The sequence below is a fragment of the Canis lupus genome, chromosome 2 (genome assembly GCF_011100685.1).
Source record: "Canis lupus familiaris isolate Mischka breed German Shepherd chromosome 2, alternate assembly UU_Cfam_GSD_1.0, whole genome shotgun sequence".
Classification (NCBI taxonomy): domain Eukaryota; kingdom Metazoa; phylum Chordata; class Mammalia; order Carnivora; family Canidae; genus Canis; species Canis lupus.
This window is the reverse complement of record NC_049223.1, coordinates 13,143,573-13,171,317: the sequence shown is the minus strand read 5'-3', so window position 1 is coordinate 13,171,317 and position 27,745 is coordinate 13,143,573. Positions and strand designations below refer to the sequence as shown.

Genomic DNA, 27,745 nt, shown 5'->3' with positions numbered 1-27,745 from the left:
GAATTTATATCAAATTGTTTACCAAAGCTACAGAAATACAGATTTAACTATTTTGAGTTTCATTATTAGTTACCAGGATCTACATTAAGTTGCCCACAAGACAGAAAGCAGAAGAATAAGCAAATATCATGAGTTATCTATAAACCAGATGAGAGTCATGAATATTGATGAGCTGAGTGAACATGTCACAGCAAACAAAAGATTCAAAATTTTTTCTTGTAACTTCTATGATTTTGAAAAAGGCCAAGATGAAGTTAAATTCTAGTAAACAAGAAAATTTGCTTCTAGGTGACTAAAAGTACATATTCCCGGAGACTTAAAGCTATATTTCTATAATGGATTCAAATCAGATTTAAGAAGCAAAAGAGTAAGTGGAAAACTTAAATCAAGATCTTATGTATGATAACACCAGGCACTTTTTATTGTGTCACATAAGTCAGCTAGAACTCCTAGAGTGAAAGCTTCAAAACTGAATTCTGAGTTATTAAAACATTTCTTCAAAACACTGTACTTCAAAGTAGTATAATTGTATTTTGTATATTTAACCATAAATTAGAAATTTCTATCATATAACTTTAATTAAATTTTCTGTTTTTCTTCTCTTTTTTTGGTTTAACACTTCTAGTTTTTTTTTTTCTTTTCTCTGCAGTGCCTTTTAGGAATATTCCATAGAGCCCTATAAATTATCTTTCATTGTGTAGGATGAGTATATTTCATAGTAATATGTCAAAAATAGATTTCATCTATGGTATAAACAGACACTCCCATACTTGTCAGTCAGTTCTGTAAAACAAAGAGTAAATCCTCATGTTGTTGTTAAAGATGGATTCCAAAATAATTAAATAATAATGGGATATGTGATCATTTATGGTACCTACTTCCTAAGATTTTATATTCTGCCTTTAACTTGGTTGCGTTTAACTTACATGAATAATGTATTCAAATATGTTGTTATCAAATATTTGTCATACTAACTTACACATTACATAAAATATTTAAACGGGATATTTGTTATTAGTAAAATGGTATTAATGAACACAAAAGAATGCTGTCATTATTCTTTTGCCTAATGTTAAAGTTGGATGACTTACATTACCAGAGTAACAGAAGATCATTTGCCCTTTTAGGCAAAATGCTATAAAAAAAAAAATTCACAATTTCAGGTTTCAGTGTTTAACCTACACTTTGCTCTTCACTACAAAAATTAATTATTTCAGTTAGTACTGAGTAGTATATAAATTCCCTTAACTCCTCTCCCCAGAAAATCACATCTGGAAGGTAAGGTAATCTTGTAGTAACTTAAGTTGTTGCTGAAATATGAGGTCCCCCACCCAGTGGAAGATGATCCCTGCTGCATTATTTCCCTGGAACTTGGAGAGTTGGGAGCAAGTAAGCATCTAATAAAACCCTGATAAGTGTAGTTTCAAGGGAAAAAAGGTTAGAAATTAGATGGTTGAGGTTTTTGTGCATTTAAACTTAAAAATTATGTTCTGCCTTTGCATTTGTTATTTCCTTGACTGCTAGGGAATAATCTGCTGACAAAGTAAACAAAAACATTGTACAAAGGTCACCATCATTAGTTCAGAACTTTGTCAGATCCTTTCTTCAGCTGATTTCCTTTTGCAGTTCATGAAGTTAAGAGAACTGTAGTCTCACTTAGTATTCATAGAGTGAAAAATCCACCCAAAACATCCTTTGTTCCTTCTGAGCATCCCTTTTTTGTTTATATAGTTAATAGTTTACAAAGTTTGAAAAATGGAAGATAAAGCTAGGAAGAAGCCTAAAGATATATTTTCCAGTAGAATTAAAATATTAATAGCTAAATAATTTTTTATCTTTATATTAAAAGTTTACCTCTCTCTCTCTCTCTTTGCTCCAATTTGTGATTATAACCTCAGAATTCTACACTTTGGTCATATATAGTTCTATGGTCCAAAATAATTTTATATTGGAAAGCTCTGAGTTTCGTCATATCTCAAGAAGCCAAATTATTATTACATCCCTATGTGTTTGCTTATCTCTCTACTATTGAAATATGTAAGTTTATCAGTCTTAGGACTAGAAATTTTGCTTCATAATTGACCTTTTTACAATATGCACTTCCCAGCACTTAAAATTTATAGGTAAAACTGCAGAATTTCTGGTCTCAGCTTGAAGTTGTTTTGGCTAGATGCAGGTTCATGGAAACAGTGTAGTTCAGTGGGAAAGAGCCCAGAAGTTGATACCATACCCAATACCAAATCATGTAATCTAATAGTAATATTTTTTTACTATGTGACTTTGGAAGTTATCTAAGCTTTCTGACCCTATTTTTTTTATTGGGAAAACTTTTGATTGGGAAATTATAATGTTTACCTTACCAGGACTGCTTTGAGGAAAATAGCTAACAATTAAATAGCACTTACGTATGCAGGTACAGTAATAAACACACTATTAATTAATTTAAATCTCACAACTACCCTAAGAGGTACTGTTATTGTCCTCCAAACTTTATATTATGTAAACTAATCGATTATACACTGTGCCACGTATTTCTTAATGTACATTTAAAATTTTTCATCTTAAGTATAAGTAGTTACAATATAATTTCTGACATATTAAAAATGGCATTTTTAACATCACTCTTATATGTGAAATCCATAACAATTTAATCCTGCTAATCATTCAATTTGGTTATAAGCTCTTCTTTAAAAGTCAGAAGTGTTATATCATAATATTTACTCCTTGAACTCATATTTCTGTTTTCATAAACCAATAGAATTTGATGCTAACAGAGTATATATTTCCTGTTTGAAGGTATTTCTGATCAGCTGTCATTTCTTTATAAGAAAAATATGTATATAAATTAAAATTTAAGTTTCTTTTTAATTTCTAGGCACAGGATCTTAAGATTTTTTAAATTTGTGGATTGATTTACCATATAATTATCAGTACTACACAGTTGATGATAACATAAATGCATTACAAATTTTAACAAAAATCCTTTTATCACTTGAGATAATAATATTGTCATTAATGCCTTAGAGCTACAGACTTAGTTCATTCAGTTTCCGAGAATTTTGTACCTAATAACCTAACTAGCAAAGCCAGGTATTATTACTATTATACCAATCAGCCGAATCAGACTTTCTGTCAAGAAAAAAGTGTTCTCATTTTTCTAATTCAAGTAATTTTGCCAAAACACAATTTGAGAAATTTTATAAAAATTTCCTCTGTGAGAAATAAATTATAAATAATGAGGAATATGCAAAGTATAAATAAACATATCTTCTTAAAAATAGATTATTCACTTAACTATAGAGAACAAACTGATAGTTACCAGTGGGGTAAGGATAGGGAATGGGTGAAATAGGTGATGGGAATTAAGGAGTGCACCTGTTGTGAGGAGTACCAGGTATTGTATGGAATTATTGAATCATTATATTGTACACCTGAAACTAATATTATACTATTTGTCAACTATACTGGAATTAAAATTAAAAACTTAATAATTGTTTTTAAAAAATAGATTCTTCAATAGTGAGATGAAGATTATATCTAATATTATTTTTATGTTACCAAAATGAGTAGTACATTTAGAGCAAGTCAGTATATATATAAGCTTATAACTTACTGAAGATGTAAGTTTCATGTGTAAAATACAGATTATATTATTCTGTAACATGTATACTTTAAAAACTCATTATTCTAGCATCTAGCCTTTACACACACATATGTACACACATACTTAATAGGATGCAGAAAATAGAAATTTTTATAGGTGAAGACTATAATTGAAATAAATATAATTTGATTAAAATATTTTAAGCATCTTATAATCTATATGGAATTGTTAATCAGTCACATAAAAATATAAATTTCATAAGTTTTATCTAGTTTAACTTGAAAATTTGAAGTTACATTGAAAATACTCAGTGCACTGACTTGTACTGCTTTAGCTGCTCAAAAATGCTTATTTTTCCAACTAATGACAGACTGATTGTAGGAATGATTTTTGAGAATACTCTTGGCTTTGCTCTGACCAGTTTCCTGAAGAGCAATGAACGTTTTAATAATAGTTGCGGAATGGAACAGATGAGGTCATTAAAGGAAAACTCCCACTCCCTCTGGCCATATTATTATTATATAGCTTGATTTCAGAACTTCCTTACTAAACCAAAATAATTCATTTCAGAAAATTGCCATGTTTTATCCCCGATAGAAATCCATATAAACAGGAAAACTGGAAGGATTGTGGTGGTTTTATGTTGCTTTGATTAATCAATAATCAACTGGGGAAAATATTCCCCAATCAGTATTTTGGATTTTTTCCTTTGGCAACCCAAAAGTTTTTACACTTCAAGCGATGCACCATATTAATGTACTGGGATATGCTTTTTTCTCTTCTTCCGTTTTTCCCCCTAAGATTTTATTTATTTATTTATTTATTTGTTTGTTTGTTTGTTTATTTATGAGAGATAGAGAACAGGAGTGGATAGGGGGAGAGGTGCAAAGAGAGAGGGAGTAGCAGACTCCCTGCTGAGCAGGAAGCCCAAGTGGAGTTTGATCCCAGGACCCTAGGATCATAACCTAAGTGAAGACTGGGTAGACTGAACCACCACCCAGGTGCCCCTCTTCTTCCTTTCTTTAAAGATTTTATTTATTTGAGAGAGATAGTACCAGTGTGAGCAGAGTGGAGTGGCAGAAACAGAGGGAGAGGGACTAGAAGGCTCCCAGCTGAGCAGAAAGCCTGATGCAGGGTTCAGTCTCACGAGATTGAGATTGAATCTGAGATCATGATATGAGCCGAAATCTAGAGTTGGATGCCTAACCCAATGAACTATGCAGGTACCCCTTCTCTTCTTCCTTTTAGATGTGAGCAAAAGATACTGTGGAAAGGGGAGAGTAGAGAGAAGAATCTTCCAGGTTCTAAGAAAGAATATACACAGAAGTCGAGGATTTGGAAATAGACTCCCATAAAACCCACAGTACCAGCTTTACCTCTTGAGTCTTCACTTACCCCTGGATCCAATAACCCAGTGCTAAATAATTGATATCATATTGGCTGTATTATAAAGGAGGGGGAAATGGTGGCTCACCATTATGATTATATCATTGGCTTTAAGGTTTTAAAACAGCAGCTGCCCTGAGAAGTTCACTTAGCAAGATTTTTTTCAATAACTGTTAAACAAAAACATGCCCATACTTCAGCATTTTAATTTGGCCCAATTTTAGTCTGCTGGGAAATGCTCTTTTACAAATTTAAAACTGACAGTTCAGCCCAAAGTGTATAAAGAAGTCAGCCATGAGACATCTGGGAGCCATACAATGTGCTACAGTTACCACCAGCATGGAGTAGACACTGTCCTCTAGAGCCAGTGGAGGAAATGGAAGGAAACCATGGTGCAGCAATGCTGCTGTAGAAACTCAGCAGCACTTTGAGTACCTTCTCAAAGTGAAAGCATTTGATTTTCACTTGAGCCTTTCTAATCAAAGGAAAAAATGCCTTTGCCCTTAGCCCACCATTAAACATTATTGAAGCAAAAATAAAGAATAGCCATGTTTATATATGAATACTAGAGGAGATAAGAAGCAGTTTTATGGATTTGATACTCTTTGATTCTTACTAGAAATTTTTCTAATTATAGATAACTATTTAGACTGTTTTTTTCGAAGACATCATCACATAACTGCAATGAACTTCAGAGTGGTTTAAATTGACAATGATTCGGATTTAAGCTACAACTCTAAATAAATATCCAGTAGGTTGCTAGGAGGGACTAAGGTTTGAGATGTAAGATTTTCTCCTTTTTTCCTTGATTGAGAAATTAAGAATTCAGTCAACTATATTACCTTTTCTGTGTCTTGCTTATCAGTCACATGGACTAGAATTACACTCTAAAGTTTAAAAGGGATATTGTAAAAATTTCAGAACTTTCATATTGCTTTCTAAAAGACTTTTTAATAGAGGATAACAGAATGAGTGAATTTTGTTTTAAACTTTTGGTAAATATTTCCAACAAATTCAAGAATAATAGTGAATTCTCTTAAGTTAAATATTTTTTTATTTAGAAAAACTTTGTAACAACGTGGTGAAAGCTTTCTATAAAATATGCATTTCTTTTAGTAAAAGATGATGAATGTGACTCAGATGCAGAAAATGAGCAAAACCATGATCCTAACGTTGAAGAGTTCCTGCAACAACAAGACACTGCTGTCATTTACCCCGAAGCACCTGAAGAGGACCAGAGGCAGGGTACCCCAGAAGCCAGTGGTCATGATGACAGTGGTAAGTGGAGCTGCACAGTTGTTTTTGTTTTCATATGTACAGGATTATTATATCTATAATTGTACAATGGGAACCTCCTCTACTCTAGGGATCTGAAATCCAAAATTTATGGCAAGTGCCCATAGAAAATAATCTCTTTAGAGAAAGGAACACATTTATGGTAACAGTGTCGTATTAAAATTAGTGGCATCTCGTATTGTATTGCAGTAAGACCACTGCAGTGAGGTTTGGAATAATGCCTGGATGTTGACTTCCACTCACTTACATAGCAGCAAGTAGTAGAAATGGGAGCTAGGATGATCCTTAACTAATTCTTGACTTTTTTTTCTGACTCTGGATGTTTTTCTGCTCTGCTAGCAAGCAAAACGTGGTTGTCAGGTTCAAAACATACCGATTTGGAGACAAGTGGGGTTTTTTATATCTGCTCTAGGCCATTCTGACATGAACAGCCAGTGTATGAAGAGTGGCAAAATGCAGTACTAATATGTTCATACTCTCCTGAAAGGAAGCAGGCTACCATTCTCTCCTTCCATGCTAGAAACAGATGACTCGCATGCAGATATTTCTGTAAGAAAACTTATTAAAGATCTGCACCAAGAACTAAGAAGTTACTGGCTTGTTTACCTAAATCTGGTTTGATTGTTTTTCAGGATTCCCAGTTTATTTTTTTATTTTTTTATTTTTTGGATTCCCAGTTTAATAGATAGATTTAACTTAATACTTAAATAATCGTTTTTAAAAGACATTTTTAGAGAAGTTTTAGGCTTCAAAAAAAAGTGATATAGAAGTACAGGTATTTCCCATATACCCCTTGCTCCCCACATGTGCATGGTTTTTCCCATTATCAACATAACTCACTAGAATTGTACATTTTTTACCAAGGAAGAACCTACATTGACACGTCATAAACACCCAAAGTCTATAAGTGTGTATCCATCATTATAATGTATCCATCATTATAATATCTCCTAGAGTATTTTCATTGCTCTAAAAATCCTCCATTTTCCCCACCTCCCCTCACCCCTAGAAACCACAGATCTTTATGTGTCTCCATAATTCTCTGCCTTTTCCAAAGGTCATATAGTTGGAATTATACAACATGTAATCTTTTAAGTTGGCTTCTTTTTCACTTAGTAATATTTAAGTTGGCTTTTTCACTTTTTTTCACTTTTTTTTCCACTTTCCTCCATGTATTTTCATGGCTTGATAGCTCATTTCTTTTAAGTGCTGAATAATATTCCATTGTCTGGATGTATCATAAGTTTGTTTACCCATTCACCTGACGAAGGACACATGGTTACTTCCGTGTTTTGGCAATTATGAGTAAAGTTGCTATATGCAACCATGTGCAGATTTTTGTGTAGACTTAAGTTTTCCAACTCCTTTGGGTAAATACCAAGAAGTTCATATACTGGATCAAATAGTAACAGTATGTTTAGTTTTGTCAGAAACTGCCAAGCTGTCTTCCAGAGAGGCTGTACAACTTTGCATTCCCACCAGCAATGTGAGTTTCTGTTGCTCCACATCATCACCAGCATTTTTTGGTGTCAGTGTTCTGGATTTTGGACATTCTGATAGGTGTGTAGTGATACCTTGTTTTAATTTGCTTTTCCCTGATGATATATGATGTGGAGTGTCTTTATTTGTCATCTGTATATCTTCTTTGGTGAGGTGTCTGCTAAGGTCTTTGGACTATTTTTTAATCAAGTTATTGATTTATTGTTGAGTTTTTAAGAATCCTTTGGATGTTTTGAATAACAGTCCTTTATCTGATATGTCTTTGCAAATATTTTCCCAGTCTGTGACTTGTCTTCTAATTCTCTTGAGAACATTTTTCACAAAGCAGAAGTTTTCATTTTAATGAAGTCCAGCTTGTCAGTTCTTTCTCATGGATCATGCCTTTGGTGTTATATCTAAAAAGGACATTGTCATACCCAGGGTCACTTAGGTTTTCCTGTTATCTTCTAGGAGCTTTATAGTTTTGCATTTTGCAGTTAGGTTTGTGATTCATTTTGAGTTAACTTTTGTGAAGGACATAAGGTCTGTGTCTAGATTCATTTTTATGCATGTCCTGAATGTTTTGTTGTTCCATTACTTTTTAAAATTTTTTAATTTAAATTCATTTTAGTTAACATATAATGTATTAAAAGCTTCATGGGTAGAATTTAGTGATTCATCAGTTGTATATTACACCAAGTGCTCAATATATCAGGTGCCCTCCTTAATAACCATCACTCAGTTATCCCATCTCTCCTCCACCTCCCCTCCAGCAACCCTCGTTTTGTTTCCTAGCCTGCCTCTCTCTGTTTCTATCTTATTTTATTTTTCCTTTCCTTCTTCTATGTTCATCTGTTTTGTTTCTTAAATTCCACATATGAGTGAAATCATACAGTATTTGTCTTTCCCTGACTTATTTCGCTTAGCATAATACCCTCTAGTTCTGTCCACATTGTTGCAAATGGCAAGATTTCATTCTTCTTCATGGCTAATAGTCCATTGTATATTTATATACCACATCTTCTTTATCCATTCATCTGTTGATAGAAATCTGGGCTCTTCCCATGGTTCGGCTGTTGTGGACATTCTGCTATAAACATTGGGGTGCCTGGATCCCTCGAATCACTATTTTTGTATCTTTTGGATAAATACCTAGTAGTACAATTGCTGGATCATAGGGTAGCTCTGCTTTTAACTTTTTGAGGAACCTCCATACTGTTTTCCAGAGGGCTGCACCAGTTTGCATTCCCTCCTGCAGTATAAGAGGGTTCCCCTTTCTCTACATCCTCACCAACATCTGTTGTTTCCTGACTTGTTCATTTTAGTCATTCTGAAGTGTGAGGTGGTATTTCATTGTGGTTTTGATTTGTATTTCCCTGATGCTGAGTGATATTGAACATTTTTTCATGTATCTGTTAGCCATTTGTATGTCATCTTTGGAGAAATGTCTGTTCATGTCTTCTACCCATTTCTTGACTGCATTTTTTGTTTTTGTGTGTTGAGTTTTCTAAGTTCTTTATAGATTTTGGATACTAGCCCTTTATCTGATATGTCATTTGTGAATTTCTTCTTCCATTCGGAAGGTTGCTTTGTAGTTATTGATTGTTTTTTGGTTATTGATTGTTTCCTTTGCTGTATAAAAGCTTTTTACTTTAAGTTCCAGTAATTCATTTTTGTTTTTGCTTCCTAAGTTCCATTACTATTTGTTGAAAAGACTATCTTTACTCCATTGTATTGCCTCTGCTCCTTCGTCAAAGACTAGTTGACTATATGAGGGTATTTCTGGCTCTCTGTTCCATTAGTTTATTTCTATATCCTCATACCAATACCACACTGTTTTAATTATTATAGCTTTACAGTAAGTCTTAAAGTCAAATAGTGTCAGTCCTCCAGCTTTATTTTTCACCTTCAGTATTGTGTTGGCTATCCTGGGTCTTTTGCCTCTCCATATAAACTTTAGAATGTTTGTCAATATCTGTAAAAGGACTCTCCAGATTTGAATTGGAATTGCATTGAATCAAGTTGGGAAGAACTGGCATCTTGACAATATTAAGTCTTCTTATTCTTAAACATTGAATGTCTCTCCATTTATTTAGTTCTTGGATTTTGTTCAGCAGAGTTTTATAGTTTTCCTCATATAAATCTTACATATATTTTGTTAAATTTATACATAAGTATTTTGGTGTTTTGGTGCTAAATAAATGCTAAGCTACTAATCAATCAACTCTTAAATATCTGAAGGAAATTGAGAAGAATGGTATAGAAAAATATATTCCATTGCAGAGTCAACTGCCTTCCTTAAATCAGGAATCAGCTATGAAAAAGCAGAAACAGAAGTTTCACCGCAGAATAGGTAGGATTTTCTGTCACTAAATCAGTGACAAAGGAAATAGAAGTAGGGCACTCTATAACTGATTCCTCCAGTGTGCCAAAAGGACACATTTTTGAAGACTATAGATAATTGCCCCTAGGGACACAGCATTAAAGCTTTATGAATAGTGTTGTATTGATATATTTGCATATAATTGTAGGCATTGTAATCCTGTAGAGCCCTACCATTTCTATTTTGATTCCTCAAGGTTTGGGGGTGTTTTTTTTTTTTTCAAGATTTTATTTATTTAGTTGTACGTGAGGAGCAGAGGGAGGAAGAAAGAATTTTAATCAGAGTCTGTACTGAGCGTGGAGCCTGACATGAGATTCAGTGTCATGATCCTGAGATTATAATCTGAGCTGAAACCAAGAGTTGGATGCTTAACCAATGAACTACCCAGGCTCTTCAGTTTCTTTTTTTTTTAAAAAAAAAAAAATTGTTAACTTTTACCTGAAGAAGCAATAGGTTATAATAAAAATGAAAAAGAATAAAAATTCTTCAATATAATTGTATATATATATGTAAATGTTTTATGCAACAAAATGTTTTTCAAGAAGCCTCGTGAAAGAAAATAAGAACTAAAGCAGTGTTTCATTGCACAGATCAAAATAAGGTTAAACTTTGTAAAGTCCAATGATACTAATCAACACAGTAAAATCCCATAAAAATTAGGATTTAACATTCTGAATTAATGAAACATTTGAAAAAAAACAAAAATAAAATAAAATAAATGAAACATTTGAATTCTAGAATCTGTTTTTAATTCAGGTAGTTATTACTTTCAGGTATACAGCTGATAAACTATTTCACAGGAGATACTCTGTCACACCAGTAACATCTGATTGTCTTCAGAAGCCCTTAAGTTTATAAAGTTTTAATGGATTAAATATGCTCTCCTGCACTTCAAAAATTGTGAAAGGGCAAAATTTATTCCAGCAGACTGAAATATCACAAACTCTGAATCAGTGGGTCACAAACAAAGGAGATTTTTCAAAGGTTTTATATAAAGTACTACTTACTATCAGTCTGAAATGTTACACTACATAGCAAAGGAAATTTAGGATACAAAAATTAAAGATTTTTTAAAAAATAAGCATATTCATAGTCAAAGGATATGACATGGGTTAGATTTTTAAGTAGTCTTGAATCACTACCTTAAGTTGATTATAAGAATTCTAAAAAGAAATTTTTTTTCCTTATATGACAAGCCTTCATTGCTAAAAAAGTGATTCTTTTAAAAAAGCAAATATTCAATATTCTTAAAAAAATAGGAACAAAAACTGTTTTATGCTAGTATCCTAAAGAATAAATTCATACCTCATATGTGTGAGAAATTCAATAGAAATCGATTTATGAAAATAATAACTTGCTGGTAAAATATCATGAGTAACCTGTCATTTTACAAAATTAGTATTTGTTTATTAATGATGAAAGTAAAGAAGAAAATAGTACATAATGAGAGCAGACAGCTGTATTACGCTATAGAGTATAAGCAGCTTAAGTAATGGAAATCACATTGTGATTGTGGTGCCAATAATGAAGCATCTGCAACGGCTGACTTGGACTCTTGCCATTGTAACCAGATAAAATCAATAGGATAGACTAGGTACCCTGGCAAGGAGAGTGCCCCAAATGTTGATTTCCTACCTGCCTGTTCAAAAGGAAATTAATACTAGACAAAACATAGCATGATTTCCAAAACAATTTCATGTGGCTAATCTAGTCTCCACAGAAGTAGGTCATTTTAAAGATATCACCAACAGGCAACTGATTCCAGTTGCCTTGCTAGCTGATAATAAAGGTACCTTCATAAACTGTGGGAGGTTTGGTTGTTTGATTTTATTCATATATTTGATACATATTTCAACATAATTAACTATATGGGGTTAGGTGCTCAGTCTCTTATACGCAGGCTGGTTCTCAGGAAAGTCTTTTAATTTATATAGACTTGAATTTCAATAAAGATGATACATGTTTATGAAGGATTTTGAGACTGTAATGAAATTTTCTTTGGTAGTCTCTTTTTTCTTTTTTTTTCTTTTGTCTAAGACATTTTATTTATTTATTCATGAGAGACAGAGAGAGTCCGAGACATAAGCAGAAGGAGAAGCAGGCTCCCTGCAGGGACCATAATGTGGGACTCTATCCCCAGACACAGGATCACGCCCTTAGCTGAAAGCAGACACTCAACCGCTGAGCCACCCAGGCATCCCTGGTAGTCTCTTTTTCAATAAAAATTTCAAAATGAAGGTAGAGATACTATTTACAGTAAGTTATCTTTTAGGAACTTATTTTTTTGAAGAAATAAAATATGGAAAAGCGCTCTTAGTTAAATAATATTAATTAGCAAAACCATATTACATTTTAGGATTGTCAGGCTTAGGTGATTCCTGTGGGGGAAAAAAAAATGGTTCATTGAGGGTGCCTGGGTGGTTCAGGCGATTAAGTGTCCAACTCTTGGTTTCGGCTCAGGTCATGATCCCTGGATTCTGGGATCAAGCCTCCTCAAGCCACATGCAGGCTCTGTGCTCAGCAAGGAGTCTGCTTGAAGATTCTCTACCTTTGCTCTTTCCCCCAGTTGCACACCTCTCTCTAAATAAATAAATAAATCTTAAAAAAAATAATAAATGGTTCATGCAGTGAACTCCCAGTTTTTCCATATTGCCTTTTTTTCTAAAAGCTATCCTGTATTTATCCATATAAAATTCTACAAAAAAATGTGTCTGTATAATTCAGTAAGGGAAAGAGCATAAAGAAGCCTGCATAGGAAGTCTTTGTAGGCCAGGCCTAGATCTGGCTCCTGTTACTCACTTCCCCTAGTACTTGTGCTTGTGGTTTGAATTCTGTCATATGGCCACACCTAACTGCAGGAATGTCTTGAAAACATAGTCTACTTATGTACTACTTACTGTTTGATGACAATAACTTTGTGGTGTCATTTCCAAGTTAGAAAGAACAAGCATTAAATAAATAATGATACATCCTTACCCGTGGAAAGATTCTATTGTGGCATACAAATCCTCTTCAATATGTATACATTTACAAATGTAATGTATTCTAAGTTTATCTTTGTTTTCTTTGTCTAATCATACAAAAAGAAGGGAAGACTTGTAGTTTAGTGGAAAAGATATGGGACTTTGAAGTCGGACAGCACATATTTGAATCCTGACTTCATCATTTACCAGCCTTATAATTTTAAGTCATTTAACTTTTCTGAGCTTCCTGTTTTCTCTTTTATAAAATAGAGATGAGTATCATTGTATTGTTTTAAGGATAAAATATAAAGTGGGTGTCATAATATCTGGCACAAAGCATAGGGAGTAAGTGGTAGCTTTGGTAATATTTTTTGAATGCTTAAATTCAAAATATATGATCTTTCTTTTATAGGAACACCAGATGCATTCTCCCAGTTACTTACCTGCCCATATTGTGATAGAGGCTATAAACGCTTTACCTCTCTGAAAGAACACATTAAATATCGCCATGAAAAGAATGAAGATAATTTTAGTTGCTCCCTGTGCAGTTACACCTTTGCGTACAGAACCCAACTTGAACGTCACATGACATCACATAAATCAGGAAGAGATCAAGTAAGTGAAATCCAGTGTCTATTGAAGGCAAGGGTTCTAACATACTTAAAAGGATGTACTAGGCAGCATCTTCAGCCTTACAAGAATTAAAGTAATTATATGAATTATCTGAGTTCCAAAGTACATGTGAACATTCTTTTAGCAGTAACTAAGTTTTTAAATTCTTTTTCAGATAAGATCCCTTCAATCTTGATTTATTTTGCTTATACTGCAACAAGTATTTCCCTTAAGTTTAGAACTAGATTCAAAATGCATTCTACTAAAATGTTCAGTGTAGGAAAAATAAATACTCATTTCATAAACCTATGCCTAAGTACTAACTAAATTTAGAGGAAAGTCAAATAATAATAATAAAAGTTAATTTTCTGGGAAACAAAGACTACTATATTTACTCTCAGTATAAGTTACGGGGTTCTGTTTACTGTAGGAAGGGAAGATGCTTCCTCTAAGAATCTAAAGCTTAGATTCTAAACATTTTTATTCTGAAGATTCAATTTTCACATGGTTTGTTCTATTTCTGTCACTTTGCCTCGATTTCTAGATGTATAAAAACCAAGACTAAAAAAAAAAAAACTGTTCAATAAGTTACATTTGAAATGTTGGCTCTGTATTTAAGGATTAAAGATGAAGAAGCTCTTCTTGCCAGTTGACCTTCTTTTATAAGATCCTGATAAGTGCCAACTCTGAACAAATTAATATCAACGTGATTCTAATTTTAAAAACCAAATAAATATTCAGCTGTATAGGATATTTTAAGGGTATGTGTTATGATTAGGACATGCATCCAGTTTCTTAAAGGATTATGACCATCCATAAACTCAAATCTGTGAGAACTCTGCCCTATTCATGTGCCTAACGTAAGTCCTGTATCTCATAGAGAACCAGTTAAACCTTTTCTACATCGATGGCTAAACCAAACAAACTATAGCCAAAGTAGACTCATCGAGCAGGGTCAACCTACCTTCTCAGGATTTTGGCAGTAACCCTCAGAAAATCAAAAGATGAAGGGGGAGAGCATGGCAATCAAGAAGTATAGGACCAAGATTTTCTTAGGTTAATGGTTAAATCCATGAGGGAACACTTGAAATTGGGGAGAATACCAAAAGAAGGAAGAAATTGATACAGAGCAGGAACTTCTGAAGACAAAGACCACCTATCTACCATCTACCCCTATACAAGTCTTATCAGGGACAATGCAGAAGAATCTTTTTTCCATCTGAGTTCTAACATGACTACAGTACAGTCAGGCCTTGGGAAAAGAACCTATTCGTGTGACATTTGGGAAGCAGACCCAAATTCCAACTGTTGTCCCAATATCCTTTCTGTACCATGGGCCATTGTCAAAGAAAAGGATCTGCAGACTAATCAGGCAGATCCTTTTGGTGAAAACGAGAGAGGCCATTATAGAAACAAATCGTAAGACCAATGATGAGCATGCCAGCCAATTTTGTGGTGATTTTTCTAATGGGTGAAAGGTAGTAGGTTTTATATATGAAGTATGTGATCAGACAAATGTTAGAAAGGAGCTGTGATTAATATGGGGACCAACAATGTGAGGAAATATGATCAGGATGTCTTAGAAATAATTTAGGTTATGGGGCAACAAACCTGAGTTTGAAAAGTCATGTTAGGACTTAATTAAGCATTTCCATGTATTATTAATTTATTCGTTAAGCAAACATTTGTGTTTCTATTACATGTCAGGCCCTGTTCTAGCTGATAAAGGCACAATAGTGAAAAAGATAAGCAAAGATCAAGACAGTAGAGAACATACATTAGCAGGTGATATAAAATATAAGAACAGATAGTGTGTAGAAAAATAAAGCAGAAGGTAGAAAGTTGCAACTTTTTTAAGGTTAGGGAGACCTTCCTAAGAATGGGACATCTGAACTAAAATCTGAATGAAAGGAAGGAGCCAGTCATAGGATGATTGGGAGGAGGGCATTCTGGTCAAAAGGAACAGAGGGAAACATGAAAAGGCCTTGAGCCAGAAGCCTGCCCAGCATCCGCAAAGGATAGCAAGGAGGCCAGTGTGAATAAAAGGCAGAAAGATAGGTAAGGACAAGAGGTATCAGGGGCCAGATGATATATCCCCTTGTATAGACCATGATAGAGACTGATTTTGTTGTAAAATGTGACAGGGAAGCCTTTGAAAGATACTGAATTTTGTCTTTATTTTTTATTTTTAAGGGAACACTGGCTGTTGGGTGGAGAGTAGGTCAAGAAAGATAAGAACAGAAGCAGGGAGACCATTTAGAGGCAGGGAGACCATTGTGGAGGCTGTTATAATCCAGGCCAAACGTGGTGGTGGCTTTGAAATCACTGGTGGTGACAGATACGACATAATGATGAATGTTAAATTCAGAGTATATTCAGATGGTTTTGTTGATGGATTGATGAAGGGTGTTAAAAGAAAGCGAGGAATCAAGTGTTACCCTAAAGTACAGGGCCTAAGCATAATCAAATTAATGAAAATGTCATTCACAAAGACAGGAAACACCAGAGGAGGTGCTCTCTGACAGGCAGTTAAGAGTTCAGTGTTAATTGTGTTAAGTTTCACATGCCCATTGTGTTCCAACTGGCAACATCAAGGACACAATTGTCTATGAGAGTCTAAAGTTAAGGGGAAGAGGTCCAGAGATACACCATTGGGAATTATCACCATATATTTGGTGCTTAAAGCCATGGGTTTGGATGCAGTAGAGCCTGATACATAGTAAGTATTCCTCTTTCCTTCCTGTATGAAAAACAAAAGAAGGGAGATTCCAGCTAGAGTGAGCATAAAGCAAGTAGTACCTGAATTAATAAACCTTTGAAGTATGGCTAGAATCTTAATAATCATAATTGTAGGGAAATATAGCCAAGAAGGAATAAGTATAAACCAAAGCAAGGAGTAGAGAAGAGAAGAGTACAAAACCCGGGACTCACTAAGTGACTATGGCATAAACTTCTTATAGGGAACTGGTGAAGGATCAGCCTGGAAACTCAGGTAAACTTGGAATATATAAACTCAGAATCTATATTCAGGGTTAATGGGGAGCCTTTGGAGGTTTATGAGCAATTGATGGTTTATAAGGTTTATGATAGAATTCAATTTAAGCATTCCTTTTGTATGATTAATCTAACAAAGCAAAAAAGCAGAAACAGACTCATAAACACAGAGAACATACTGGTGGTTGCCAAAGTGGGGGTGGGGGGAGCAAAACAGGTGAAGGGGAATGGGAAGTCCAGGTTTCCAGTTACAGAATGAACAAGTCAGGAGATGAAGGGTACAGGATAGAGAATATAGTCAGTGTATTGTGATAGTGTTGTATGGTGACAGATGGTAGACACTTGTGGTGAGCACAGCATAACATATGGAGTTGTTGACTCACTGTGTTGTATGCTGACACTAACTTAACATTGCATGTCAACTATACTTGATTGAAAAACATTTCTTAATAACAAATAAATTTAATGAATAAACAAAAGTAAACAAAGTAATGGGATCTGGAAAAAATCTAAGAATGCAGAATATATTTGAAATATATAAAAGTGGGAATTTGACAGAAAGCCATTATAATACTCCATACTTGAATGAAAAGATGGAAGTATTTTTTAAATTCATCAGATTAAAGTACATTCTGGAAATAGCAAGCTCTTAAGCAATAGGATAAACTACTGGAAAAAGCCTGACCGCAGAAGAGATATCTCTAGTTTCTAGTAAAGTGTATATTATCTTATTTTTGCTAAATAACTATATTACTCAATAAAGTATGATTCTAATACTCTAAATTAGCAAATGGAGATTTTTCTGTATGTCAAAATTCTGTTCCCACTATCCTTTCTTTTTGGTAATATTCCAAGTGTTAGATTTTTGTGACTGCCTGCCTCAATTTGAGGCCTTTGAGAAGCAGAATTCACCAAAATACTACTTTTAGCAGATTGGCTATTCTTCTATGTCCAAAGCTTTTTTGCTTTATAATTAAAATATCAATTCTTTCTTACAGAGACATGTGACACAGTCCGGGGGTAATCGTAAATTCAAGTGCACTGAATGTGGGAAAGCTTTCAAATACAAACATCATCTAAAAGAGCACTTAAGAATCCACAGTGGTAAATATTTGTTTTCTTTCTTCACCTTGAATATCATAGCACATGTGGTAATAAATAAATCTATAACATGTGGTCTATACACATGGTCAGAAAGTTCTTGCTTTTCTTACAAAGACTAACCTGGAGAAATTTTCTATTTATAAATGGTATCTTATTGGAGTCTTAATATTTAACTTAAACATATTAAGCTAATATAATATGACATACTCCAAATTTCCTAATTAGGATATAGCATGTTTTAACAAAAAAGTACAACTTTCTTGAGCTTTCCAATGAAGGCTAGTTTCATTGCCTCTTTTGCACAATTAACTAGGGAATGAAAAAGGAGATAGAGGTACAGTTTGCACAAGAAAGTAAGGAGGTGAAGATACTCTTTACATGACAGAAGTAAAAATGTAAACTCCAAATAGGAAGTGGTCAGGATGATTTGGAGTCACCCAGGCAGGGCAGCATTGAGAATTTAAAAGAAAACTATGTTCACCTGTCATTTCACATTTCTATTTCACATCCTTTTCTAAATTATTACTTACAAAATGGTATGTGAAAAAATATGCCTGTTTTAGAAACTTAGACACAAAAAAACTGTATGTGCATGTCTTTAGAGGCTCTACTTCAACAAAAGCTATAGCAAAAACTGGGTAGCATCTTACATTGCACTGTGACGTCTGTTCATCTGATTAATTTTGGTATGTTGTTTTAGATTTAAATAGTGAAAACACCTATTTTCTAATTAATGAGAAATGACGGGTATCTGCACATTACTTATTTTGTGAAAATTATTATATTGACATCTCACAAACATTCTACAAAAAACGTACAGCAGGTGGCTTTGTGAGGGATGACTGGTGATATCTGTTTTATTTTGGAACTACATTTTTAGAAGTTTTACTATCTTATTCATTGAGGGGGCTAAGTGTTAAAGTTACCAATTTGTGTAAACCAAGATTTTTGCAAAAACATTTATTTTCACACTTTAATATTTCTGAAAAGTAAAAGTTGTCTTTTGCAGTCTGGCACAAAATCCTATTTCTTGGCTCCTGGGTTACTGAAAAATTTTCATCAAGAATATATTTTGGGGGCAGCCATGGTGGCTCAGCAGTTCAGCACCTCCTTCAGCCCAGCACCTGATCCCGGAGACCTGGGATCGAGTCCCTCATCAGGCTCCCCGCATGGAGCCTGCTTCTCCCTCTGCCTGTGTCTCTGCCTCTCTCTCTCTCTCTCTCTCTCTCTCTCTCTCTCTCTCTGTATGTGTGTGTGTGTGTCTCATGAATAAATAAACAAAATCTTGGGGGAAAAAATAATATATTTTTGATGACCTGCTTTCTTACTACAGATGATTTGAAGTTGTTGATAGGGATATAACTAATTCAGGAGAGTTTCCTGAATGTTGAGATTAGGGTAGAGGAAGGAAAATAAATTTTAGAATAAGACTCATGTACAAAATCATTGTATATAGGAGGATCTGTCAGACCCATAGATAGTACAGAATTGGGAAGCATGGAACATTCTAAAGATTGAAACAGGACTAGAAACAGGAAGTTGGTATTTATCACAAAATTCTGCATTGATATTCAAAAATCAGTCTCAGTCAAGTAGTGAGTAGGGAGCTATCGTCTGTAGTACTGACAGAAAAATTTTAGGAGTGTAGCTGGTCGAGAGCTCTATATAGGCTTGTTAACAGCATGCTGCTGCTGCTGCTGCTGAAGTAGCTGATTACAAATTAGGGCACATCGTGGACATAGTGCATCCACTGTACTCTACACTGTCTGTTCATTATGTGCATATATGATAGTCTTATCCTTAAGGTTACTTAAGATGAGGCTTGTATATCTCATGTTTATTCCATTCCAAAGGGAGATTTCTGAGTTGAGATGACTGGGTGCCCTCCTAGGACTGGACCAGTCTGTAAGCTTTTTGAGACTGGTTCTTGAAGAAATAAATACAGAAATTGAAAGTAATTTAGAAAGTATTATATGAAGAAAATGCTGTGACAATTTTATTATATTTTATACAATATTGATTGTATAGTAGATTGGAAATTTAAAACAGAGAAATGAATATTTAAAAAGTCACTATCTGGTGAACACAGATAGTTTTGAAAGCGCGTTTAGATCACTGAATAATAGATTAGCTTCATATCCTTCAAGAAACCTCTGTAATCTTCTTCTCGGCTGAGTTTTTAATCAGGATCTTCAAATTATACTCCCTAAAATTACCTGGACTGTTACTGTCTTCTGATACTGCCACTAAAATGAGCCCTATGGAGAATTAAGTGTTTTAGCCATCATCTGAAGTCCTCATGTGAGAGTTGAGCTCTAATGAGGAGTAGGTCATCTCACCTACACTCAGAGATGAGACACAAAAGCTCCTGCTCCCTGGCCTCTGTTCCTCCCCAGAAAAGAACTGGGGTTTGTTCCATGGTCCTAGGAACTTTAGCCTGGAAAGTTTTTACATCAGATGCAACCAAACACACACCCCAACCATTGCAAAAAAAAAAAAAAAAAAAAAAAAAAAAAAAAAAAAAAAAAAAAAAGAACATTCATAGGACATCTGACTTTTTATAGCACGACTTCCCCTCCAGGGTTTGACAGTCGCCAGACAGACAGATTAGGTAAGGGACTTCAGCTATAAACCATAAAGCTATGAAGTTAGAAATGGGGTTTTCCAACAAACATAGTGAATTTGGCTTTAGAACAATTGCTCTGGACTTTCTGGCAATGACAAAATATCAGGTAATCCCCAACAATAATAATAATAACTAGCATTTATTGAGTACTTAACTATGTACAGCCACATTTGAGTTACTTGTATACATTAACTCATATAGTCCTAAACAATAGCCCCATGAGATAGATGCTATTATTTCCTCACTTTCTGCTGATGAGAGAATGGAAGCTTAGAGAGCTTTAATTAACCTCTCCAGAGGCACTCAGCTAGTCCCTGGCAAAGCCAGAGTCCCAGTGTAGGTGTCCTGACTCCAAAGCCATTGCCTTAGCCACTGTGCTCCTCTATCTCCCTATTTAAAGATAAAAATAATCTATGGGGCGCCTGGGTGGCTCAGTCAGTCAGCCATCTCCCTTCAGCTTGGGTCATGATCTCCAAATCCTGGATTGAGCCCCTGTCAGGCTCCCTGCTCAGCAGGGAGTCTGCTTCTCCCTCTCCCTCTGTCCTTTGCCCCAGTTTCTCCATGCACTCTCTCTCTCTCTCAAATAAATAAAATATTTTTTAAAAATAATCTATATCATAGAATCTTATTTTCTGAGTGTTTCTAACAAGAGAACCGATATATAGCTCATCTAAAAATGTTATACAACAATTTAAAATGTATTCCCTTGTATTACCTGCCCTTGAAATTTACCTGGTGCACTTTGAGTACTGAATCATATTTCAGGTGTCCCATTGGAAAGATAGTGATAAACTGGAGAATTTCTAGAGATGAGTCAACAAATGGGTAAGTGGGAAGGGTTCTAAACCCCATGTCCTATGAGGAGTCTTTGAAGGACCTGGGTATATTTAATCCACACAAGGGAAGTTTAAGGTTACAGGTGACAGCTTCTCATTAATTTGGAAGTCTGATGTTTAGAAGAAAAGTTAGACTTACTCTGTGTGGCATCAGAGGGCAGACTAGGACAGGAAAGTAGGCATTATAACAAGCGAATTCTAGCTTAGTACTCAACCATAGTAAAGAATCACTAATACAATACTGAGACCACACACAGTTTTGCTATATTGTCTTATAATTGCATCCCAATGAGGATGTATCTACACACCAAAACACTGAGGCTTGGAAAGATTAAGAAAATACTAAGTGACAGGGGCACCTGGGTGGCTCAGTCAGTTGAGTGACCAACTCTTGATTTCAGCTCAAGTCATGATCTCAGGGTCATGAGATTGAGTCCTGCATGAGGCTCTGTGCTCGGGGTAAGTCTGCTTATGATTCTCTATCCTCTTCTCCCTCTCCCCTTTCCCCTACTGTGTTCTCTTGCTCAATCTCAATCTCTCTCTCTCTCTCTAAATAAATAAATAAATAAAATCTTTTTTGAAAAACTAGTGGCAAAAGCAGGTTTTGAATCCAAATTTATGATCCTCAGCAGAGCCAAACTAGACCATCTTCCATAGAGCAGTCCAGCAGTCCCTTTAATAAAAGAGGTTAAACAGGAGACTAAAGTCAAGAATGTTAGAAAATGAACTTTTACTGTGTACAAGAGGGCTTCTTAGATCCCTTCCACTTCTAATATCCAATTCTTGAAGTAATTTGAGAAAATATAACTCAACTTTTTAAAAACTTTACAAAACTGAAACTACTTTATTAGAAGAGCTTATATTGACTTTCTCACTACTTTCGTTTTATAAAAATAACAGGAGAGAAAGAGCTTTATCTTGATGCTGGGTAGATAAAAAGCATCACCATATTTCATAATTTTGCAATTAGCCATCCATTCATCTAAAAAAGGTTTTTTGAATATTTTTTGTGACCTACACTTCAATAGGTACAAGGCATAAATGACACACAAGACTTAAGTTACTACCCCATTGAAACTGATAGTCTCTAACCTATAAGTTACAGGTGAATAAACTATAAATATAAATTAAAATTAAGGTGAAAAATTAGGGTTTTTGAAAGTATTCCATTTGGTTCCATACCTCTCAAAATGTTTTTACCAAAGTATCCCTAACAGTCAACAAGAATAATAAATGCCTTATATCTTGGAAGGACTAGAGAGGCAACTTGACAGAAGCCTCTACAAACAAGGAGCTTCTTTGATATTGTTGGGGGGGGGGGGGGGGTTCCTAACAATTCACATGAATGTTGTATTTCTCTCCATAGTATAAGCTGTGTTTTGATATTATAATGTTTTAAATTACTGTAACCACTGTCACTAAAATTGAAACTACAAGAAAGCTTTGCATACCCACTAGAACATTGCCTTATATCTCCAGGAGTACGTGCCTCCCAGTTTAATAAACCAAGGCTTATAGCAATACCTCATATTTAAAGTTTTCTTCCCATTGAGAAAGATCTTTCAAGGAAACCTTAAAACCTTATGGATATGGGAAGGATAGTTATTTGTACTTGTTAAGTCTTTTATAATCAAGGCTTTACTTACTTTTCTTTCCTTTAATATTAATTTCTCCTGCAGATGGTTAAGTGTAGTAAAATATAGAAAAATTATATAAATAGGTGAAATATGTTAAGAAAAAAATCTACTTTGAAAGAGTAAATGTACATTTGACCCTTGAACAATAATGCAGGGGTTATGGGAGCCGACCCCCCATGCAGTCAAAAATCTACATACAACTTTTGGCTCCCCATAAACTTACCTACTGATAGCCCACTGCTGGCCAGAAGCCTTACCTATAAGATAAACCATCAGTTAATGCATATTTTGTATGTTGCATATATTATATACTATATTCTTACACTAGAACAAGCAAGAGAAAAGAAAAGGGAATTAAGAAAAATCAGGGACACCTGGGTGGCTCGGTGGTTGAGTATCTGCCTTCAGCTCAGGGCATGATCCCAGCATCCTAGGATCAAGTCCCACATTGGGCTTCCTGTAAGGAACCTGCTTCTCCCTCTGCCTCTGTCTCTGCCTCTTTCTGTGTGTCTCTCATGAAGAAATAAATAAATCTTTTTAAAAAAGGGAAAAAATCATAAGGAAGAGAGAATACATTTACAGTACTGTAGGATATTTATCAGAAAACATCCACATGTTAAGTCAAGCCATGCAGTTCAAACTCATGTTATTCAAGGGTCAATTGTAATTAATTTTGGCATTTGAGAATTATTTGAAGTTTTAGAGGTTAGCAGGAATATTATATACACATGCTGAGAAGATTCGCTTATTGGTTAGCACAAATACTAGTCTTCATAACATTTACGTCAGTTTTGAACTTAAAATAATTCTAAATAAAACTGTATTGCAAGATACATGTTAATCTCTTTTAAAATTGATTGTTTTAAGGAAAATGTGGACACATAAAAATTTATATGTAATAATTGAGCGAATATGATTTTTTTTGTTGTTTAGGAGAGAAGCCATATGAATGCCCAAACTGCAAGAAACGTTTTTCCCATTCTGGTTCCTATAGCTCACACATAAGCAGTAAGAAATGTATCAGCTTGATGCCTGTGAATGGGCGACCAAGAACAGGACTCAAGACACCTCAGTGTTCCTCACCATCTCTTTCTGCATCCCCAGGCAGTCCCACACGACCACAGATACGGCAAAAGATAGAAAATAAGCCCCTTCAAGAGCAACTTTCTATAAACCAAATTAAAACTGAACCTGTGGATTATGAATTCAAACCCATAGTGGTTGCTTCAGGAATCAACTGTTCAACCCCTTTACAGAATGGGGTTTTTAGTGGTGGTGGCCCATTACAGGCAACCAGTTCTCCTCAGGGTGTGGTGCAAGCTGTTGTTCTGCCAACAGTTGGTTTGGTATCTCCCATAAGTATCAATTTAAGTGATATTCAGAATGTACTCAAAGTGGCAGTAGATGGTAATGTAATAAGGCAAGTTTTGGAGAATAATCAAGCCAGTCTTGCATCCAAAGAACAAGAAACAATCAGTGCTTCATCCATACAGCAAGGTGGCCATTCTGTTATTTCTGCCATCAGTCTTCCTTTGGTTGATCAGGATGGAACAACCAAAATTATCATTAACTACAGTCTTGAGCAGCCTAGCCAACTTCAAGTTGTTCCTCAGAATTTAAAAACAGAGAATCCAGTCCCCACAAACAGTTGCAAAAGTGAAAAATTGCCAGAAGATCTTACTGTTAAATCAGAGAAGGACAAAAACTTTGAAGGAGGAGTGAATGATAGCACTTGCCTTCTGTGTGACGAATGTCCAGGAGATATTAATGCACTTCCAGAATTAAAGCACTATGACCTAAAACAGCCTGCTCAGCCTCCTCCACTCCCTGCACCAGAAGCTGAGAAGCCAGAGTCCTCCGTGTCATCAGGTGGAGATGGCAATTTGTCTCCCAGTCAGCCACCTTTAAAGAACCTCTTGTCTCTTCTAAAAGCATATTATGCTTTGAACGCACAACCAAGTGCAGAAGAGCTCTCAAAAATTGCTGATTCAGTAAACCTACCCCTGGATGTAGTAAAAAAGTGGTTTGAAAAGATGCAAGCTGGCCAAATTTCAGTGCAGTCTTCTGAACCATCTTCTCCTGAAACAGGCAAAGTAAATATCCCTACAAAGAACGATGAGCAGCCTCAATCTACAAATGCAAATGAACCCCTGGACAGCACAGTAAATCTACAAAGTCCTCTGAAGATGACTAACTCTCCAGTTTTACCAGCGGGATCAACCACCAATGGTTCCAGAAGCAGTCCATCATCCCCATCACCTCTAAACCTTTCCTCATCCAGAAATACACAGGGTTACTTGTACACAGCAGAAGGTGCACAAGAAGAGCCACAAGTAGAACCTCTTGATCTTTCACTACCAAAGCAACAGGGAGAATTATTGGAAAGGTCAACTATCACTAGTGTTTACCAGAACAGTGTTTATTCTGTCCAGGAAGAACCCTTGAACTTGTCTTGCGCAAAAAAGGAGCCACAAAAGGACAGTTGTGTTACAGACTCAGAACCAGTTGTAAATGTAATCCCACCAAGTGCCAACCCCATAAATATTGCTATACCTACAGTCACTGCCCAGTTACCCACGATCGTGGCCATTGCTGACCAGAACAGTGTCCCATGCTTGCGAGCACTAGCTGCCAATAAGCAGACTATTCTGATTCCCCAGGTGGCTTACACGTACTCAACTACAGTCAGCCCTGCGGTCCAGGAACCACCCTTGAAGGTGATCCAGCCAAATGGGAATCAGGTAAAGAAAAGGCCCCCATCCTAAAGCTATTTGGGAAAATAAAAATCAGTCTCTGGAGAGCTGAGCAGGTTGTTACAAACTGTCTTTTTTTTTTTTTTTTTTTTGAAAGAAAATAGATGAATGTTTGCTTTAACTTCCATAGCATCACACCTTTGGTTTCTTACCAGTTAACCCAAGGTATGGCTATCAACTCTAGTTGTGTTATTCTGCTGTGGAAATGACAGCTCTCAGCTAAAGACTTGACTATCTGAAATTTGAAACAGAAAAGAAAAATTGGAATATTCACCAATTGGAGTTCTGTTTTTAGAGTTATATTCCCAAATTAGTAACAGTTTCTGCTGTATGATCATTAATACATGAAAATACATTCCCATTCACAGACCTTTCACACCAGCGAAACTGAGATATTACTTTTTATGTGTTAACACCTATGTTTACTAAAGGCTTTAATTAATCAAGAATTAAGTATACAATGAGCTCATCTAGTGAGTTTGCTCATCATTTCATGAGCTGTAAACTAAAACAGCATTTAGTCATAATTAATATATCTGAATCTATAGATGCATTTTCCTTTTAATCTTCCCCCCCAAAATCTATGATGTAGTTTTAGATAGAGTGATTTTGTGTGACTATTGTGCAGCTCATTGTCCAAATGTTTTCTAGGTTACTAACCATGATGTGCACCCCCCCCCGTCTTTTTCATCAATTTCTGATTGAACCTAGAGATAAACACTAGAATACTAGAGATGTTTGATCTTTTATCCAAATGTTATTTATTAGTAGGTGCAGTCGAAATAATTACAGTATCCTGTTCAAATGTGTACTGCTGCTCTTTTCCCCTTAAATATTGCTATTGAATAAGTTTCCTGCAGTCGTGGTTACTCTTGAAAAAAATTGTTACACAACTAATTAATTCATCTAGACTCATAAAACACTGTGCACACCTTTGAATAATAAAGGTGGACCCACCAACATTCACATAATCATAGGACCAAGTCAAACAGCCACGGAAGTATCAAGTTCCTTTAGCACAAATGCAGCTCACAAATGACCCAAGCAAATGGCTGTGCCTCTCCCACTTTGCTCTTAAGAACTGTTGTGAAAAACCTTTGAGCTTTTAGAAAATTTGTGAGTTTAGAGGGAATAGGATGGAAGACTTTAGGAAAGATGTAAGGATCTCGGGGGACCCAATCCCACTACCAGTCATTGCTTACCTACATGAGAGCTCCCTGCACAAAGATTTACTTTGTCTAACAAGTGTTCTTATTTCAAAATCTAGACCTCCCCTGCATTGTTTTGCCATCTGGTTCCTTAGAAAAGTAGTAGAGCAAACCTCTCTCTTTTCAAAGAAACCATAGTGGTCAGTTCATAGACCACTAAAGTTCTGGAGGATACAGGTGAAACACCACCTTTAAAAAACAGAATCTTAGTTTTTTCTTAGTAAAACCCAGAAGGAAAACAGTGAAGGTAAATGATGTGGTTAGAAATTAGTAATTATGCAGCAAACTCAGTAAGTTAATATTTTCTGCAAACTTCTCATAAAGTAATGATTCATTTGGAGCCAGGTAAATTTTGTTACTATACATTTTACATTCTTTCTTTTCCTCAGTTGATCACTTGTTTTTGTCATGTTGTGACCATGTTGCCCCCAACCTCACTTTTTGTCTGTATCCACCCCCACCTAGCATCTAGCCCCCCCCCCCCTTCCAGCCAGTCTGCAGGGATGAGTATGCTTGCTTTGGTCAAGCTATTGAAAGTATAAATCAAAGTGGTTTTTTTTAACTTGTGCTTTTATATAGGTCTCTTGTTTACCTTTTAATTTGAAAATAAATTTTCTTCTTCCTTTAGGAGGAAAGGCAAGACACTAGCTCAGAAGGTGTATCAAATGTAGAGGATCAGAATGACTCTGATTCTACACCACCCAAAAAGAAAATGCGGAAGACAGAAAATGGAATGTATGCTTGTGATTTGTGTGATAAGATATTCCAAAAAAGTAGCTCATTATTGAGACATAAATATGAACACACAGGTATGTCAATGAACCTGACAACTTTTGAAAAATGACTCTCTAACCCTTTCCCCAA

At 35.2% G+C, this 27,745-nt stretch overlaps 1 protein-coding gene across 5 annotated transcripts in view; it reads left to right on the top strand.

The window, feature by feature from the left end:
* Positions 1–27,745, top strand: part of ZEB1 (zinc finger E-box binding homeobox 1) — a 181,114-nt gene that overhangs the window by 150,787 nt on the left and 2,582 nt on the right. For all 5 annotated transcript variants that reach the window (XM_038529893.1, XM_038529890.1, XM_038529889.1 and 2 more), the window contains 5 exons: positions 6,107–6,268; positions 13,524–13,726; positions 17,716–17,821; positions 23,854–25,661; positions 27,510–27,690. In XM_038529893.1, coding sequence (XP_038385821.1) covers positions 6,107–6,268; positions 13,524–13,726; positions 17,716–17,821; positions 23,854–25,661; positions 27,510–27,690 — 2,460 coding nt within the window. The remainder of the gene's footprint in view (positions 1–6,106; positions 6,269–13,523; positions 13,727–17,715; positions 17,822–23,853; positions 25,662–27,509; positions 27,691–27,745) is intronic.